Source organism: Labeo rohita, chromosome 3, assembly GCF_022985175.1.
Source record: "Labeo rohita strain BAU-BD-2019 chromosome 3, IGBB_LRoh.1.0, whole genome shotgun sequence".
Classification (NCBI taxonomy): domain Eukaryota; kingdom Metazoa; phylum Chordata; class Actinopteri; order Cypriniformes; family Cyprinidae; genus Labeo; species Labeo rohita.
The window spans coordinates 47,553,224-47,570,901 of NC_066871.1; the positions used below are offsets into that span (position 1 = coordinate 47,553,224).

General features: G+C 35.8%; 2 protein-coding genes across 2 annotated transcripts in view; one reads left to right on the forward strand and one right to left on the reverse strand.

Moving 5' to 3' along the window:
• Positions 1 to 393: 393 nt before the first annotated feature.
• On the reverse strand, positions 394 to 9,699 carry LOC127161225 (zinc finger protein 160-like). The gene is given in 3 exon segments (XM_051103871.1): positions 394 to 869; positions 871 to 2,650; positions 9,676 to 9,699. Coding segments are annotated over 2 exon segments (1,524 nt in total). The 5' UTR covers positions 2,323 to 2,650; positions 9,676 to 9,699; the 3' UTR covers positions 394 to 797.
• Positions 5,598 to 17,678, forward strand: part of LOC127162777 (uncharacterized) — a 180,954-nt gene continuing 168,873 nt past the window's right edge. The window contains exons 1-2 of the mRNA XM_051105624.1: positions 5,598 to 5,697; positions 5,893 to 5,948. Of these exons, the coding sequence (XP_050961581.1) occupies positions 5,598 to 5,697; positions 5,893 to 5,948 (156 nt within the window). The remainder of the gene's footprint in view (positions 5,698 to 5,892; positions 5,949 to 17,678) is intronic.

The following is a 17,678-nucleotide window of genomic DNA, read 5'->3' on the forward strand; positions in this document are numbered from 1 at the left end:
TGCAGCTCTAATTCGAGATGTGAAAAGAGCGACATATTTACACATCTACTCTTTGTTATAACAGAAGTAATGTATTACGTTTAGAGCAAAGAAACTAAACCTAAAGTATCGATCTCATCAGGCTTGTATTGATCCGATACCATGATCCACGTTTGTATCACTGCTAGAAGAAGAAGAAGGGTTGCTAATGTAAACAAACTCATTCAATCTCAGTCATGTGTGGAGTAAAATATAGTTTATTAGACAAATAAAACTTTTAGATATTAAAACTAAAATTATACAATTATTTTTCTTGAAAAAAATATTATCAGCAGACAATAAAAGTTGTTGATAAAATATAAAAGGTAAAAATAACAATGTATTAATAAAAAAAGTAACATTTGATCAATCAAATTTTAATCAGCAAATACAGAAACAAGCTAAGTAAAAGTGAAAACTAATGAGCTGAATCGCTTTCTCCAACTGACTTACAAGTATGGATGAGTATCCATACATTTGGTGAGGACGTGGCATCAGATCTGAAAATGCTGGATCTGAAGATGATAAACTTACAGTGATTGTTTTCTGTATGACTGTAGAGAAGATAAATGTTTGAAACGGTTCCCACATGTAGTGCAGTGATAAGGATTCTCTCCAGTGTGGATCCTCTCATGTATTTTTAGTTTTGCTGAATGAATCAATCTCTTATCACAGTGTGAACAATTGTACATTTTTTTTCCAGTGTGGACGTCCATATGATGCTTAAAGGTCGAAGAGTGTGCAAAACTCTTTCCGCACTGATCACAGGTGAATGGTTTCTATCCAGTATGAACCTTCATATGGTCCGTAAGGCACCATTTTCTTGCAAAACTCTTCCCGCACTGATCACGTGTGTGGTTTCTCTCTAGTGTGGATCATCCCATGTCTTTTCAGATGTCCGGACTGACTGAATCTCTTGTCACAGTGTGAACACTTGTAAGGTTTCTCTCCAGTGTGGATCCTTTCATGTGTTTTCAGCTGTCCTGAAACACAGAATCTCCTGTCACAGTGTGAACACATGTAAGGTTTTTCTCCAGTGTGAATCATCTCATGTCTTTTCAGATGTGCTGACACTCTGAATCTCCTGTCACAGTGTGAACACTTGTAAGGTTTTTCTCCAGTGTGGATCCTCTCATGCTGTTTTAAACTGCTTGCAAAGGTAAAAGTTTTTTCACACTCAAAGCACATGTAGTCTCTCACACCAGTATGAACTTTCTGATGAACTTTTAAATATTCTGGATGTGAAAAACTCTTTCCACACAAATGACATGAATGTGGCTTCTCTTTCGTATGAACTCTCATGTGCTGCTTCAGGTATGAAGCTCTCAAAAATGTTTTGTCACATTGATCACATGCATAAAGTTTCTCTCCAGTGTGAATCTTCTTGTGAAGCTTAAGGGTCGATGAGTACGGGAAACTCTTTCCACACTGATCACAAGTGAACGGTTTCTCGCCAGTATGAATCTTCATATGGTCTGTAAGGTTTGCTTTTAGTGTGAAACTCTTCCCGCACTGATCACATGCGTACGGGTTCTCTCCAGTGTGGATCATCTCATGTGCTTTCAGACTTCCTGAATGACTGAATCTCTTGTCACAGTGTGAACACTTATAAGGTTTCTCTCCAGTGTGGATCCTTTCATGTGTTTTCAGCTGTCCTGAATCACTGAATCTCTTGTCACAGTGTGAACACTTGTAAGGTTTTTCTCCAGTGTGGATTCTCTGGTGCAGTTTTAAACTGCTCGCAAAGGTAAAAGTCTTTTCACACTCAAAGCACATGTACTCTCCCACACCAGTATGAACTTTCTGATGCACTTTTAAATATTCTGGACGTGAAAATCTCTTTCCACACAAATGACATGAATGTGGCTTCTTCTTTGTATGAACTCTCAGGTGCTGCTTCAGGTATGAAGCTCTCAAAAATGTTTTGTCACACTGATCACATGCATAAAGTTTCTCTCCAGTGTGAATCTCCTTGTGATGCTTAAAGGTCGATGAGTACGGGAAACTCTTTCCACACTGATCACAAGTGAACGGTTTCTCGCCAGTATGAACCTTCATATGGTCTGTAAGGTTTGATTTTAGTGTGAAACTCTTCCCGCACTGCTCACATGTGTAAGGTTTCTCTCCAGTGTGGATCCTCTTGTGTCTTTTCAGGGATCCTGACTGAATGAATCTCTTGTCGCAGTGAGAACACTTGTATGGTTTCTCTCCAGTGTGAATCCTCTCATGCATTTTTAAACTGCTCTCGGAACTAAAAGTCTTCCCACACTCAAAGCACATGTATTCTGTCAGACCAGTATGCATTTTCTGATGCACTTTTAGATGTTCTGGGTGCAAAAAACTCTTTCCACACAAATTAATGTGGCTTCTTCTTTGTATGAACTCTCAGGTGTTTCTTCAGGACTAAAGCGCTCAAAAATGTTTTCCCGCACTGATCACAAGTGAACGGTTTCTCTCCAGTATGAATGTGAATGTGAAGCTCGAGATGATTTTTGTGTGTGAAACACTTTCCACACTGAGTGCAGGTGAAATATTTATTTTTTTCTTTAAATTTTTGTTTGGGGGTTTCTACAATTCTGACATGATTTGTCTTCTCAGAATTTTTCTTTCTCCTGATTATCTTTAATCAATTCTGAAACAAAAGAAAAAACAGTCCATTTGCCAGTAACTCAAAAAAAAAAAAAAAAAAAAAAAAAAAAAAAAAAACAGAAAAGTGAAAGGACGTAAAGATGAACCCTGATATAACAGCATAAAGTAACTGCAAAAAAAACTGCATTACAAAATTTTGATCACATTGATGCAATTTTATAAATTATACGTCCTTGAAACTTTGCACCATCAAAATTAACCAGATAAAAATTGGCTTCAAACTTTCATTTTCCGTTTTTTCTTCAAATACCTCACAAACGAATAATTGTCTCTCTGTTTAATTTTCTAGTCTACAAGTTTAGGTTGTGGCATCTGAATAAGATTTTTGAACAAACATAAAACATGACTCTTTATTCTGATTTTCCATTGTTTGTGTTTTGCGCTCGCGGTTGGTCTGTACCATTACCGCCCGGAGAGGGGATGGGGGCAGGGATGGGCAATACCTCGTATTTTATTTTCGTTCCGATACCGATATTTTCAAGGCACGTATTGGCGATATCAATACCGATACCGATACCTCTAAACTAAACTGATCTTTTAAATTATTTAAAGAATAAAATCAGTAATTATACTTACTTAACATTATATTTGAAAGTCATGTGTTTTAAACATTTCATAAGCGTTTTTTTTTTTTTTTTTTTTTTGATAACACTGTCAGAAATAAAATGTTGTATTTTAGATTTTACTGGGCAGTAATCTCAAAGGTGCACCTTTCTTTACCCCTAAAAGCCAGGGAGCATACTAGTACCATAGTACCAAGTACACACACATTAAGGGTAGATAAGGTACAGAGGTTACATAAGTATTAAAATGTATAATAATAATAATAATAATAATAATAATTAGTAGTAGTAGTAGTAGTAGTAGTAGTAGTAGTAGGAGTATTATACATTTTTATTACCATGGTTTTTGCTACAAATATTATGGTTGAAATAATGTTCCTGTAGTGTTAACCATGGTAAAAGGATGCAAGCCAAAAGAGAGAGTGTTAACCATGGTAAATGTGTTGTTACTGCAGTTTTACTACAAATACTGTGGTTACTGTTGCAAACTGTGTTCTTTTTTTCTTTCTTTTTTTGTGTAAAAAGCTGCCAGGCTGCTGTACCCCTAAAGGCCTAACTTTAGCACAAATTGTTTCTTACAGACAACAATTACAGAATATAACAACCATTTTTTTACTTTTAACTTTTAACAACCAGTTTAAATAAATTTACTTACACAAACTAGTCTAATTAAAATAAATATTTCACATACACTATACTGTTCAAAAGTTTGAGGTCAGTACGACTTTGTAATGTGTCTTTAACCATGCTAACCATGCTAACACTTATTTGAACAACAACAACAACAAAAAAAAAAAAAACAGTAAAAACAGCAAGATTGGGAAAATGAACAATTAAAATAACTATTTTCTTTTGTAATATATTTTGAAAAATGTAATTTAAAAAGTATCTGTGATCAAAGCTGAATTATTTTAACATCATTACTCCAGTCTTGAGTGTCACATGATCCTTCAGAAATCATTCTAATATACTTTGCTTCTCAAGAAACATTTTTTTTAAATAATGCTTTATTATTTTAATGCCATGAGAAGAAGAGAAAGAAACATAATTTCTGATTATTATCAAAGTTGAATGAAGCGTCAGCAGCGAACGCTATCTGTGATTGATTGGTTCTGTCTTACAGCATTTGCGTGTGTTCCGATGAGCAGGAGAAATAGTTCTGTCCTACACAATAATTCGTTAATAGTCTATTGTTCATCTTAGAGGCTTATTTTATGAATCAAACTTCTTGTAAAATAAATAAAATTAATGGTTCAAAATGCACTTTACAATCGATATTTTTATGCGAGAATCGATCCTTTCGATTGAACGTCAGTATCGAAAGTATCGATATTTCAGGATCGATTCGCCCATCCCTAGATGGGGGATTCGTTAGGACCCAGAGCGCTGCCGCTTTATGTATAAACAGGGTGCGATTTGCCGCATCCCTTCCTCTGCTGAATTATTTTTATCCCTGGTGGGGATAAAAACATCCTGCGAATCTGCTTCTAAGTCGCGATCTAAAACAAATGATTCGCAGTATGGGTTTTAGTTCCATTTGGATCAAATGATTCGCGATACAACTCATCCATCCTTTCTCCTTCTTGTATGCGTTTTTTTTTTTTTTTTTTTTTTTTTTTTTTTTTTTTTAATTCAAACAGATGAAAAATACAATCACCTTCAGGAGAACATTAACAATGTAAAGAAGATTCTTGTATGAAGTGTGTCTACGCCCAGTCGTTGGCAATGACGCAGATTGCGTAGCTTCTTCTGTCAAGAGCGCGCACCGCCACCTACTGTTCTTAAACTATTGTTAATCTATGTTTATTCTGGGTCTGCTCGCAAAGTGCACGCGCATTTTCTGCAGCCTGGGTGGTGCGAAGCTGGAGGAGAAGCAGGCAAATTAATTGAAAGGTGCATACTGCAACAACAGTAAGCAGGGTGTACAGCGCACACTATAGTCTATAACAACAAATGCATTGAAATAAATGAGCGTGCTGTTTGTGCAACAGCGCGACAAACATTACCTGTACTTTTATGAACTGCACAAGTAGTGGTGGTCATTAACTGCTAGCTAACTGGGTAAGGCTGTTACAAGGGGGTCTGTAGCTCTGTCCACCTGGAGGGCATCTAACATGGATATCCACATAATTATGGATTATTATATTTATGATATTAAAAAACTCACTGTTTTTAAAGAAAATATATTAAGTAACAGATGATATTAGGTTTATATTTCAAATTAGATAAAATGCTGATTTTACAGCAGTAAAATTATTGTATCTCTACAGTTTAAACATTTAATAAGCACTGCATGTGCATGTTTGTGTGTTTTATGTGTATAGATTTTTAAAAATTATTACTAATAATATAACAAATATTCCAGACATGCCTCGTAAGGAGAGGAGGAAGAAACAGATACAAAAGGAGCTGTGTGAGGCTGCTAAAGGCAGTGGATCCCTCACCAGCTGGATTACAAAGAGCACAGGTAACATTAACTGATGTACCAGTTATTGCATTGTAGAGGTATTCAAGGATAAAAACAATAATAAAAACAGTTGCAATGTTTTGGTTCTATAACATTTTCTATCATAACTTTATCATGGACTAGGTGCAAAAGTTGTTAAGTGTAGATAATTAAATAAATAGATTAATGCGATATTAAATTGTGCGTTGTTCTCAGATAAACAGCAAGTGAAGGGTAATAGTTCAGATGAGGAGATGGAAGGAGAAAGCGAGGCAAAGAGGCAAAGTTATAATTTGGGACAAGACATGAAAAGCATCTTATTTCTTGCTGGTCCTTCCAAAACATACCCTGTGTTGTTTTTGTTTTCTGATTAATAAAATGTTTGATTTATCCTCCTGTTGGTTTATTTTTTTACTGTTGTATTTTAATATTTGAAAGAAAGAAAGAAAGAAAGAAAGAAAGAAGATTTTACAGTTCTACAATCTAATCCCTCCCATGTAAAGTTGATGCTGTGATGTTCTGTGCTCTATGATGTTTAGAAGGTGCTAACAGGACACACACACACTGTCTGTATAGATTTTTTTTTAATACATTCTCACCCTACCATGACCACCCCTGTCTTTTGTACTACTAATATCCTGGTTTCAGTTTATTTCCCAGTTTTTTAAATCTGTTGCCTTATGGTTCCAAGCATTGTCACCAAACATTTTACATTTTATTTCTCATCACACATAAAAAATGTATCCACAATTTATGAGATCATGCTCTACTTAATATAAAAATTCAAGTTATTTATTATTAATTAAGCTCTTACCCAAACAATATTTAATTTCAGAGTGTGATAAATGTACAATTCAGCATTTGATCATTAGAGCAGTTAATTTATCTCATTGACAAATGTATAATTATTGTACATTGTGGAAAAACTGGTAAAACTAGTCACAAAAATGATCTTAGACAATTCTTGAGTGGTGTAAGTTATTCTATTTTAAATAAAAACTGTATATTGAGATGTAGTAGAAATGACATTTGTTCATTGCAGGTCGAAAAAAATGTAAAATATTAACCATTTCTCTTGTAATCCAAGTATGTCTTCTTACAGACCTTAAAACTAGACAAATTATTTAAACTTATGAGACTGTTACATGACTTTTGAACAAGTTTTTTTCAACTTTACAAGGCTAAAAGTGCCCTTAGTTGAAGAAACGCCCATATGTAAACTGCGAATATATTCACAAGCAGAAAACAACGTTTATATTTCATACTTTGAGATTTATTCTTCTAGTGAATGCAAGTACAAATGACCATTAAATCCCCCAATGACTGTGATCTTTATCTCCGTCCATAGAGGGTGCTGTTGTCATGGAATGGGGCGGTGTCTGTCCATTGGTGAACTTTCTAAGTGAAGCTTCATTCTAATTAACATCACTGGAGAAGAAACATGAAGTTATGGGTTCACGGTTGGCAAATGTATGTTTAAAAGGTTTCTCCCTAACTACCTGCTGAGGAAGGGCACAAGGTACCGTTTAATTTCAATCTGTGTGTTAAACTTTGAGAGACTTTGAAGTGTTTATTTAGCGATCGTTTTATTTAGCGTTTTAGTGTTTCGTTATGCAAATTTCAAATATCAGTGATAACCATTTCATTTTCTAATGTTGTTATTCAGAGAGAGTGTGATTCATTGTTTTCATTCATTGGTCTTTATTTGGTCATTTTATATGTTTAATGTTTTTCTCTCTAAATTTAATTTCGTATTGCACTCTAAAAGGAGACTGTTGTAATTTATAAAATCATATCAAGTTATTCAGGTAGTATTTTAAAAAAATAAGTTTGTCAGTTGTTAAAACTTTCAATAGGGTCTGGCTGCAGACTTGCACCTGCACTCTCAGACACCTGCACTTCTGCAAGTGAAGTCATTTGCAGCCTATTTTATTTTTTTACTTTATTTTATATATTTATTATTTTTTTTTAATTGAATCTCTCAACATTTTACATCAGTAGTTATTTTGTCTTGTCTTCACCACCTGGCTACTGTTGTAATATGTTGAGAGATTCAATAAAAAAAAAAAAAAAGTGACATCACTTCCTAAAGTGCAATTGTCTGAGAGTGCAGGTGCATGTGCATCAAATATTGTTACTGTCAGTGACTAAATAATTGATATTATTCAGGCTTACTACAGTACAGTAAGGCAAGATTATCATTTGAGAATGTGATTGTTTTGTCACACTATTAATTGTGTAGGTCAACTAGATTGCACATGTGTATGCATCAGTCTATAGGTTTGTAATGGGCATTATTTGCATGCAAATGTCTAATGACTGGTTGTTTGTTTGTTTGTTTTTTTTTTCAGCTCTTACAGTGTTTTTTGGAAATGAAATATTTTATAAACATCAGTTCCCGAGAGTAAAGCGCATCTGTTCAGCTGGGAACGCTACAGCAAATCAAAAAGTAACACGTTTACAAAGTGTAGCATTAATATGCAGCTTTTCGACTACAGAAAAAGCTATAAAAACGGCAAAACAATGTGGAAATAACGTAAAAGTAAAACAATGATCACAAGTTAACACGGGCACGTATTCAGCCAGCTGCATTATGTCATGCCGAGAGAAAAAATCTTGAATCCAGAAACTGCGGTTGAATCAGTGCAGTCCGATATCTCAGTGCATTCATTACTGTCGCCTCATAGCGTGACTGTTTTTGGGGCCTGTTCGAAACCTGTGCAAAACATACTTCAGCCGCTATGAACCATCATACCAATAATTTGTAATCTTTACAAGAATACCAAATCATGTAATGAGCCAGTCGCTCCATCACTTCTGGAGCGGAGGACCACTTTACCAGTTAAACCATTACACCGGAACGCACATTTCAGAGTGGAATTACTAGCTATATTGTTATTTTTAAGAGAAACAGCTAAAAGTAATTAATTTTAATTAATATTTTTATTTATTATTATTTTATTTATTTATGTATTGGCTATAGAAGAGTTAAAATAAAATAATAAAATAAATAAATAAACACTGACATGCTACACCTTTAAGTACACTGTAAAAAATATTACGTAAAATTTACGGTAAAAAAACGGCAGCTGTGGTTGCCAGGATTTTAGCGTAAAAAATACGGTAGCAACATTTTATGTTTCACGGTTTTCACTTAAATTTACAGTTAAATAGCGTTATTTTTGTTAGCTGATATAATGTTAACCAACCTATTAAAGTACTGAAATCTGTTTTGTACCTTTGTAATACACTGATAACCACCAAAAGCAGGGGGTAATGAGAAAATCTGAGAAAAGTGATGAGAAAGTCAAATGATGAACCAAAGCTCATCACAAACAGCTTTTAAATAATATCATATAGAAGGTGTCATTCACACAATCACTAAACACCATCATGGTAACACACATGAAACTGAAATCATGCATAAACATTAATTTAACAACATTAGATGTAACATAAAACCCTAATGTACAAAACAGCTAGAAGTTTTGAGTTTAGAAGAAGGGTTATTTCAACCAAAAAACATCAAATACAAAAAATGTAACACAGGGAATTCTGGGAATGTCAGTTTATGGTAAATTTCACTGTTCACTGTAAATTTTACGGTCTTTTACCGTTAACCATTTAACAGGTTTTTACTGTAGCATTTTTACATTTTTACAGTACAGTACGGCAATTTTTTACAGTGTAAAGCGAATCTAATTTCCTAATTTATTAAACTATTTTTCCAAGTCTGAACAACTCCTTTTTTAACTCATCTTTTAAGAACGGGGGAACATTAGACACCATAATCGTTTTTGCCGGTTGAAGGGCATTTCTGGAGTAAAAGTCTCCTTTCTGCACAGACCACACGTGTTAAAATCACTCCAGCGCTGTTTATAGGAGAAGCTGACATTTACCTCACATTCCTGCAGACCTCAAACCAAATTACGCAAAATATTCCATGCATGCCAGCAAAAAGCAACTATAGATGAGAAAGAGAAGAAAAATAGGACTCACCCTCATCTTACAACTCTCACTCCCTCGCGCATAAACACACCGAATGATCCTCACGAGCTCTGATGAGTGAAGCCAGAGCGTCTCGATCGCCCCAAGGCGGCTGAGCCCAGTATAGGTCACAAACCCCACCCTTTCCATGTAATCTAATGGGACGCAAGACTAACTGAATAATTAAATTACACTTCAAATATTTGTTTTCAAAGATGGGTTTTGACTTTTTTGTAGTTGTAGGACGCTGATGTAAGTTCAAGTGTTCAATAGAATCAATAGATTTTCTTTTACCTCTTAGATTGTGAGATGTCGTGCTACTACCCGCAAGTTATATGTCAACTGTCCATCTTAACAGTTATTAACCAAGATAGCAACACCAGCTCCGTCTATGTACATACCACTTCACCTCTCTTCCACCTTCCTCTCAGTCTCTCAAAATGTACAGGTGCTGAAAAGCTCAGGGAAAAGAAATGTGCCTCATCGTCGGTAATTGTGAAATGTACACAGCAGCGTTATCAAGAATGGGCTGAGTTATAAATTATAAAAATACTATATATATATATATATATATATATATATATATATATATATATAAATGAACAAATTGTGTGTTGTTGTTGTTGTTGTTGTTTTAGCGTTCTACTGGTTGAAAACCCAATCTGACTAGGAAAAAAATCTTATATTAAAAAATCTGAAGTATATTTGAGGCTATATCAAAGGTGACTCTCTTAATTAAGACAGCAATCACACTCGGTGTCAGTCAATTGGTGTAGTATAATTAATTTAAAAAGCTCTACTGAGAAAATTAAAACAAAGCAAAGCTCAAAGAGAAAACATAAAAGGCAACTTTATAGCTTTCAGATAATAACAGTAAGCTGTAAATAAAATTTGTAGTAAGGTAAATAAATCATTACTTGAAGAAAATACAAAATAGTAAACATGAAAATGAACGAGACAGAACTCTCTTTACTGACTAGTAAAGTAGCCAGAACTACAGGAAAGTTTATCTTGCATATGCATGGAAAAGCAGACGTGGAAGAGTAAGTAGTCGTCCTAATGAAAAACAATGAAGTTGTTAAAAATTAATATCAGATCCATGTATCTTATAAAAATGTTATAGCCTGTTCCTCAGCTCCCTGAACTATGACTTGAAAGGGTTTTTTTTTTCCAGTGTGAATTTTCTGTGCAAGGACCTTAAAAAAAATAAATAAATAAAATTAAAAATAATAATAATAATAATAACAACAACAATAACAATAAAATAAATCATGTAAGATTTTAAATGAGAGACAAATGTGAAAGAAAAAGTGATCAAAACCCCAAAGTCAAAATCACTGATGAGCTCAATAGTCATAAAATGTCATGAGTCCCATGAAATCTGTTCTGCAACTGCTGTGCACGATTATAATCTATTTTAATGTCATGAAGATGATTTGTGTTATAAATCTCTGGATTGGTCATGAAACTCACTGTATGTGGACCCTTGCATATCTTTAAAACTGTTGTAGGAGTAGGGAATAGAAATAATCTGGAAGCATCTCTCTCATCTCTGTATTCTTCATAAACACCAAAGCAAAAACAAAAACATGAACAGCTGTGTGTTAAGAAAGAGGAAAGGAGGAAACGTCAGAGGGAAGGACGAGAGAAACCCAGAGGGTTATTGTTAAACTAAGGGACTTGATTCGATTGATCAGAAAACAAGAAGACATAAACAAGAGAATAATAAAGCTGGTGAGGGAAATGATTGCTTTGAATGATTTTTATTCTGAATTGGATTCTGTTATGGAGGATCTGAAAACATTGAGACTCCAAACCACTGCTCTCACCTCTAAGGGTTATTAAAATGTGAAATGTGTGTTTGCGAGAGGTGAGAACAGCTCAAACAAAATGTTGTAAAGGAGATGCATCTACAACATGGTTACAGATGGACCTTCTAAAAAGATGATTCCACTTCACTCAGTTCTTCCATCAGCTCTGAAATGAAAAAATAATTTCATTTTAAATAGTACATCAAAATAATTCAAAGAGAGAAATACTAAGTGAAAGGACATATTACAAATGTTAATATTACATACAAATATTACAATAATTTTGCTGAAATTAAAGTTTGCATGCATACATTACAGGCACAAATCTCATGTTTCTGTAGTGGGAAAGATTAAATTTATTTGATCAATGACACAATTGTCAACAATATTAAATTATTATTCAGCATTGCCATGATTTTGGCACCAACTTTTAGATTAATCTTTCATTTATTTTACTAAAAATGGCATAATTATTACTGGGAAGTCACACTACAAGTTTCATTCTGCAAAGTTGTATCAAGTTAAGATACATGAGCTAGAGAAGTTACTTCTCATATAGGGGTGTGCAATTTTTAGCGTTCCATAATATCTTAAAACTGATCTTTGATGATCAAAATGACATATTAAGAAAAAAAAAAAATTCTTGTGAAAATAATTTTCTCATGCCATAAAACAACTTGAATTCAATTCTATTGGTATATTTTGCATGCTAATGATAGGAATCTATTCTTTGACGTGATTTGTTACTTAAGTTTGTGACTTACAGTTTTAAGGAGAAAATATTAAGCAAATATGTTGATTAATGGACTGGCACATGGATTGTCTAAAAGCATATTAAAAACACCACATAGACAAATAAACAACATAAAAATCTTTTCACTACAGGGGGATTTTAATTGTTGTTGACTCTTGAGAGTCCATTCACAAAGACTTTTTGAATGAATATTTTGAGTCAATGATCCACCCATTCATTCATTCAATCACTCAGTAGGTTGAATGAATGATTCACTGCATCACTCTTTAAGACAGTGTTAGATCACTGTCTCCATGCCTAGACGATTAAGATCCAGCCCCGGATGCCAGATCCCATCAGAAAATATCAATTTGTCTGGTATCAGAACAACTCGTCAACAATCTAATACCCAAACCCTGTTAACAGGAGGTATTGTCTGGTACCCAAAATACCCAAAAACACTATTAACAGTCTTCTGCCAGCCAAGAAGTTGACTGAGGAAAAAGCTAATGAAAGTGAGGAGCAGAAGCAGTAGATGAAGCAAAGATGGTAAAAAAGAGCAGAGTTTATTGAATAGTCTTAGTTGTGTATGTCTCAATGCTCACACTTCGTCTGGAGAACATAAATCCAACAAGTATTGTTACACCAAACTGATTCACAACAACATCCCATAAACCTTGAGTTTCTATAAACATTCCTTTGTATCTCTTATTCATAGAGACAAACAGCCCTTGAAACCACACAGTCATAAGACTAAACAACAATGGAAAAAATATATAAAAAACAACTATAATATAATTGTTGTGGCAAAATAAAATCGACTCTCACCAAAGTAAGAGACAAACTCAGTCAAATGTCTTTTATAATTTATTCTTTGCAAAGAAGGTCAGACAGTCATACAGAAACACAGGTTAATGCAGAGTGTGACCAGTGGCGGTTCTAGCCAAATTTTACTAGGGGGGCCAAGAAGGGGCCAGTGTTTAACCAGAGGGGCACATTAAAAATGACAACATGATGATATTTAAAGATTATAAACTTTATTTTACTTTAAAATCATACAAACATTTATTATGTACAAGAGTGAGTGCAGGTGCAAAAGAGGTAGGGCCATAAAAAAAATGATAAATACAGTACAGTGTACAAACCTTCGACTCTTGCAACAGGAGAAATGAATCGTAGCTCCTCTATCCAAGAGTAGTTAGTTGTTGCTACGCTCTCATTCACCGAGCAGCGCCACAGTGTTTCGGTGCGCCGCTCTAATTTACCCGTGTAGAACGATGCGTCGCATTAGTTCCGCTTTTGGCGCTCGTGTGTAAGATCTTAATAATTTCATAATTGTTTTATTTGGTCAGCACGGGGGGGGCCACAGGGGTGGCCAGGGACATGTCTACAGAGGCACGGGCCTCCCTAGGCCTCCGTGTAGAACCGCCACTGAGTGTGACCCAGAAGGGAGGCTCACTCCAACTTATATCTCTTCTCTAGCCTTCAAGGTTACATCTCCTAACTGGTAACTTTCCACACATAGTAAGAGTCAGACAAATACATTCTGCTACGTCATACTCCCAAGAATCAAATCTTTATATTTAGGGCCCTAACACCCTTCTCTTATGTCATTCTTATAGCAGGTTTAAATAAAACAGACCTTACACAATATTCCATAAGCACATAGATGAGTAAAATGAATTTTTCTTTAACAATAATCTAAATTACTAATCAATTAATGAATCAATAAAATGAATATATAAATGACTATAATGAGTATTATAACTGATTATATGAATAAATGGAAAAATAAAATGATTAATAAATGAAGAATATACAAAAAGAAAGCCAAACACAACACAAATGTATGGTTGCTCTGAGGCAAAACACACACAGTTTGCATTTGAGGATCGTCCGATCCTTCAACACCTTCTTAACTGAAATAAAAGGATGCAAAAAAGTGTGTACTAAAGTGGAGCAGATGTTGAACTTGACACTGAAGAGTGAGACATCATATCACAGCCATTGTAATGTCCATAGAAATTTCACATGGCCAGTTTAGATCAGCAGCTCTTAATCCTGGTCCTCGTGACCCCCTGCTCTGCACATCTTGTATGTTTCCCTTTAGTGTTAAATTAACACACCTTTTACTTTATCTGTGTCCTACATTTTTTCACCTGTAAGGATCAACGAGTCTGGGCACCTAACCCCACCCTACCTTACCCACTTCACACGTCTATTAGCATAACGCAAACATCACAAGACACACAAGAGCCAATGGCATTTCACAACCAAGGTTGACGTAACGCATCTTCTGGCGACATATTTTGAATTCATGCACAAACAAACTTGGCTTTACGGAGGACGGAGACGGATCGCGTCTATTCCTCTCACAAATCTATCAATTTGCCTCAGAAGACTTGGAATATACTTCTTGAATATATTATGACTGTGGTTTCTGCCTGTTATATTTTGTGTTTTATTGACAAATTTAGGTTTAGGGGCATGGGTTGGGTTAGGTGCTCCTAATTGTGAAAATAATGTAAATACGCTGTTGTGACTGTTTACTTTTAAAAATCACACCGCAACATATATGCAATAATGACAATATTATTACCCAATATATAATTTCATCATGACGATAAAATTCCCACTTCCTTTTGCATCAGCATTACGATGCCAAGGGGTCCTCACCAAGCTAAAAATGATGGGAGTGAGAAAATGTTGTTTAAATTATGCTTAATTTACCACCCTGTTAGCCATTAGTGAAAGGGAAAGTTCACTTGATGCAGTTTTTTTCCCCAATTCTGTTGTTCACCGTTTATTACTAAAACACACACACATACAGTAGAAAAGTTTCCAACTTTGGTTGAAAACCAAAGTTTTAATCAGTAATAATCAAATTATTTAGTTATCTAATTATCGCACACCTCTTAAGATTATCTAGATGTAATGAAGTGATCAAGTCTTTATTAAATAAATCTTCATTAGCATTAGAAATGAAGTATAAACACCAACCTGTTTGTTCTTCGGTATCTTCAGTAGGCGCGTTTCCATTACAGATTTGCGCAAAACTTTGGCGATATTATAGAAATGTCGATTAAAAAGTATTGCGAAATGACAGTGTTTCCATTAAGCGATGTTATGCAACTAAAACATAATTTGTTCCTCTCGCGATAAGTCATGGCAACGGATTTTGGTGGGATTTTGGCTTTAATTGATTGGAAAAGAGGCGTATGCGTGTATCTTTACAGAAGCTGCACGTAGAGCTGCTTCAGAAACGTGTGCGACGCTGCTGCTATAAACAACATCAACTCCGGTGACCGCGTTGTAGCCGCTACATGCCGCAGATGCGTGCGTCATCCACAGTCTAAGCATTAATATCAGAAACGCCCCTTATACTTGAGGCTCATATGAAGTGTTTCTTGGAGTTTATAGTACATTGAACAATGATCATATGACTTTTTACATGCGCCATGTGACCTGTAAATGCAAAAAAAGCATTGCAGTTAGGGAAACATTCCTTTTTCAAATTCTCTGAAAAACCACCTCATGCGAGTGTAAAAACTTTTTTTGCGATATACGGTTTTGCGAAATTGACGCGTTTCCATTAGGCGTATTTTCAAGTCGCAATTTACATTTGCGCATCTTGAAGGGTAATGGAAACGCGCCTACCCTGTCAACACACCCATGTGGGGCCCATAAGGGATGGATATGGGCTGGTGAGTGGGCCCCATCTGGGCTGCCCAGATGGGGCCCAGTTAATTTTGTCCGGGGGTTCCATGGTGGCCCCATGTGGGCAAGCCCAGATGGGCTGAAGGTGGGCTTCACATGGGCCCTAGCTAAAACCCACATGGGCAACCCAGCTAGGGCCCATGTGAAGCCCACCTTCAGCCCATCTGGGCTTGCCCACATGAGGCCACCATGGAACCCCCGGACAAAATTAACTGGGCCCCATCTGGGCAGCCCAGATGGGACCCACTCACCAGCCCATATTCCTCCCTTATGGGCCCCACATGGGTGTGTTGACAGGGAACAAGTTCACGACCAAATTCTTCTAAATATATTCAATTCAACAACTCAAAATAAGCTCAACATATGCATGATATTAACTTAATAAATTAAACTCGTCTGTTCAACGCCATGCTTTAAGGTTTAAGTTACCAAAGCTAACGCTACCCAGCTACCTCACTAAAAGCTAGTTCCAGACCTCTTAACTAACTTAATACTTAAAAAAAAAGGTTTTGGTTAACATACATCATACGGTAAAATCATCCCCTGTTTATTATACACTGAGTTTATTACCTGTCTTTTGTCCACGCGACACTGTAATGAATCCTTAAGACTCAAAGGCGGCAAAGTTGTGATGGGGGTGGAGCTTTCCGGATGAGCGCTGCACAGAGTGCACTGCACAAAGTGCGCACTGCTTACTTTAGGGTTTGAACCATATTTGAATATTTTGTGGAAAAACCTGATGTGCCAAACTTGTCTGTTGAAAGTCATATAGTACTTAAGACCACTAAATTGCTGTGGCTTCTAAATAGCTTAATAGTCTAATAAAATTTGTATAAAAAAATGGACCTAGCCCAGTGGCTATTGTTAGAAAATAGCATACATGTCTGACATAATCAAATTTGAATTGGTAATATCTTAGGAGTGGAGCCCAACTGGAGCCCATAATTAATTTAGCCCACCTACTGCCCATGTGGGGCCCAACGACAAAGCCCACTCTGAGCCCATGCCCAGCTAAAGCCCAACTAGCCCAAGTGAGGCCCATGTGGGCCCCAAGTGGATGTGTTTGCAGGGTAGTGTGTTTGATTCTTTAGGGTTTTGGATCTCTCATCTTCTCTCTGTCCTCTTTAATAAACGTAGTCTTTGCAGATTTCATCTCGTTCTGATGATCTGATGCTTGTCTTCACTTGAAAACTGATGGGAATATTCCAGCATTTATGGGTGAACTGCTGGGTGGGCGGAGCTTCACTGATTATGTGATTGCTGTGGGAGGAGATGATCTGCCAAAATCAAAAATATATCAGTTTTTAATATATGTTTCTGTCTCTGCATCACATTAAATAAAAAAAGTGATTTACATACATAGAAAATCAATTAAATATGTGGAATTTATCTAAACCTGCTAGGGAGGTAACAAACGTGTCTGTGCATGACCCAGAATGTCATCTGGGCCTTAAATAGTAGGATCTGAGTCTTAGAAGTGTGACACAGTAGAATGTGTTTTTGACTTTCTTACCATGTGTGGAAAAATACTGGCTGTTAGGAGATGTAACCTTGAAGGCTGGGGAAGAGATATGAAGCAGAGGAAACCCTCCCTTCTTGGTCACAGTCTACAGGAACTTGTGTTTCTGTATGACTGTCTGACCTTCTTTGCTTAAGAATAAACTCATGAAAAGACAATTGAGTGTGTTTGTCTCTTAAGTGGTGAGATTCTTTTTTTTTTTTTTTTCTGGCCACGACAAATGCAAGTGTCTATT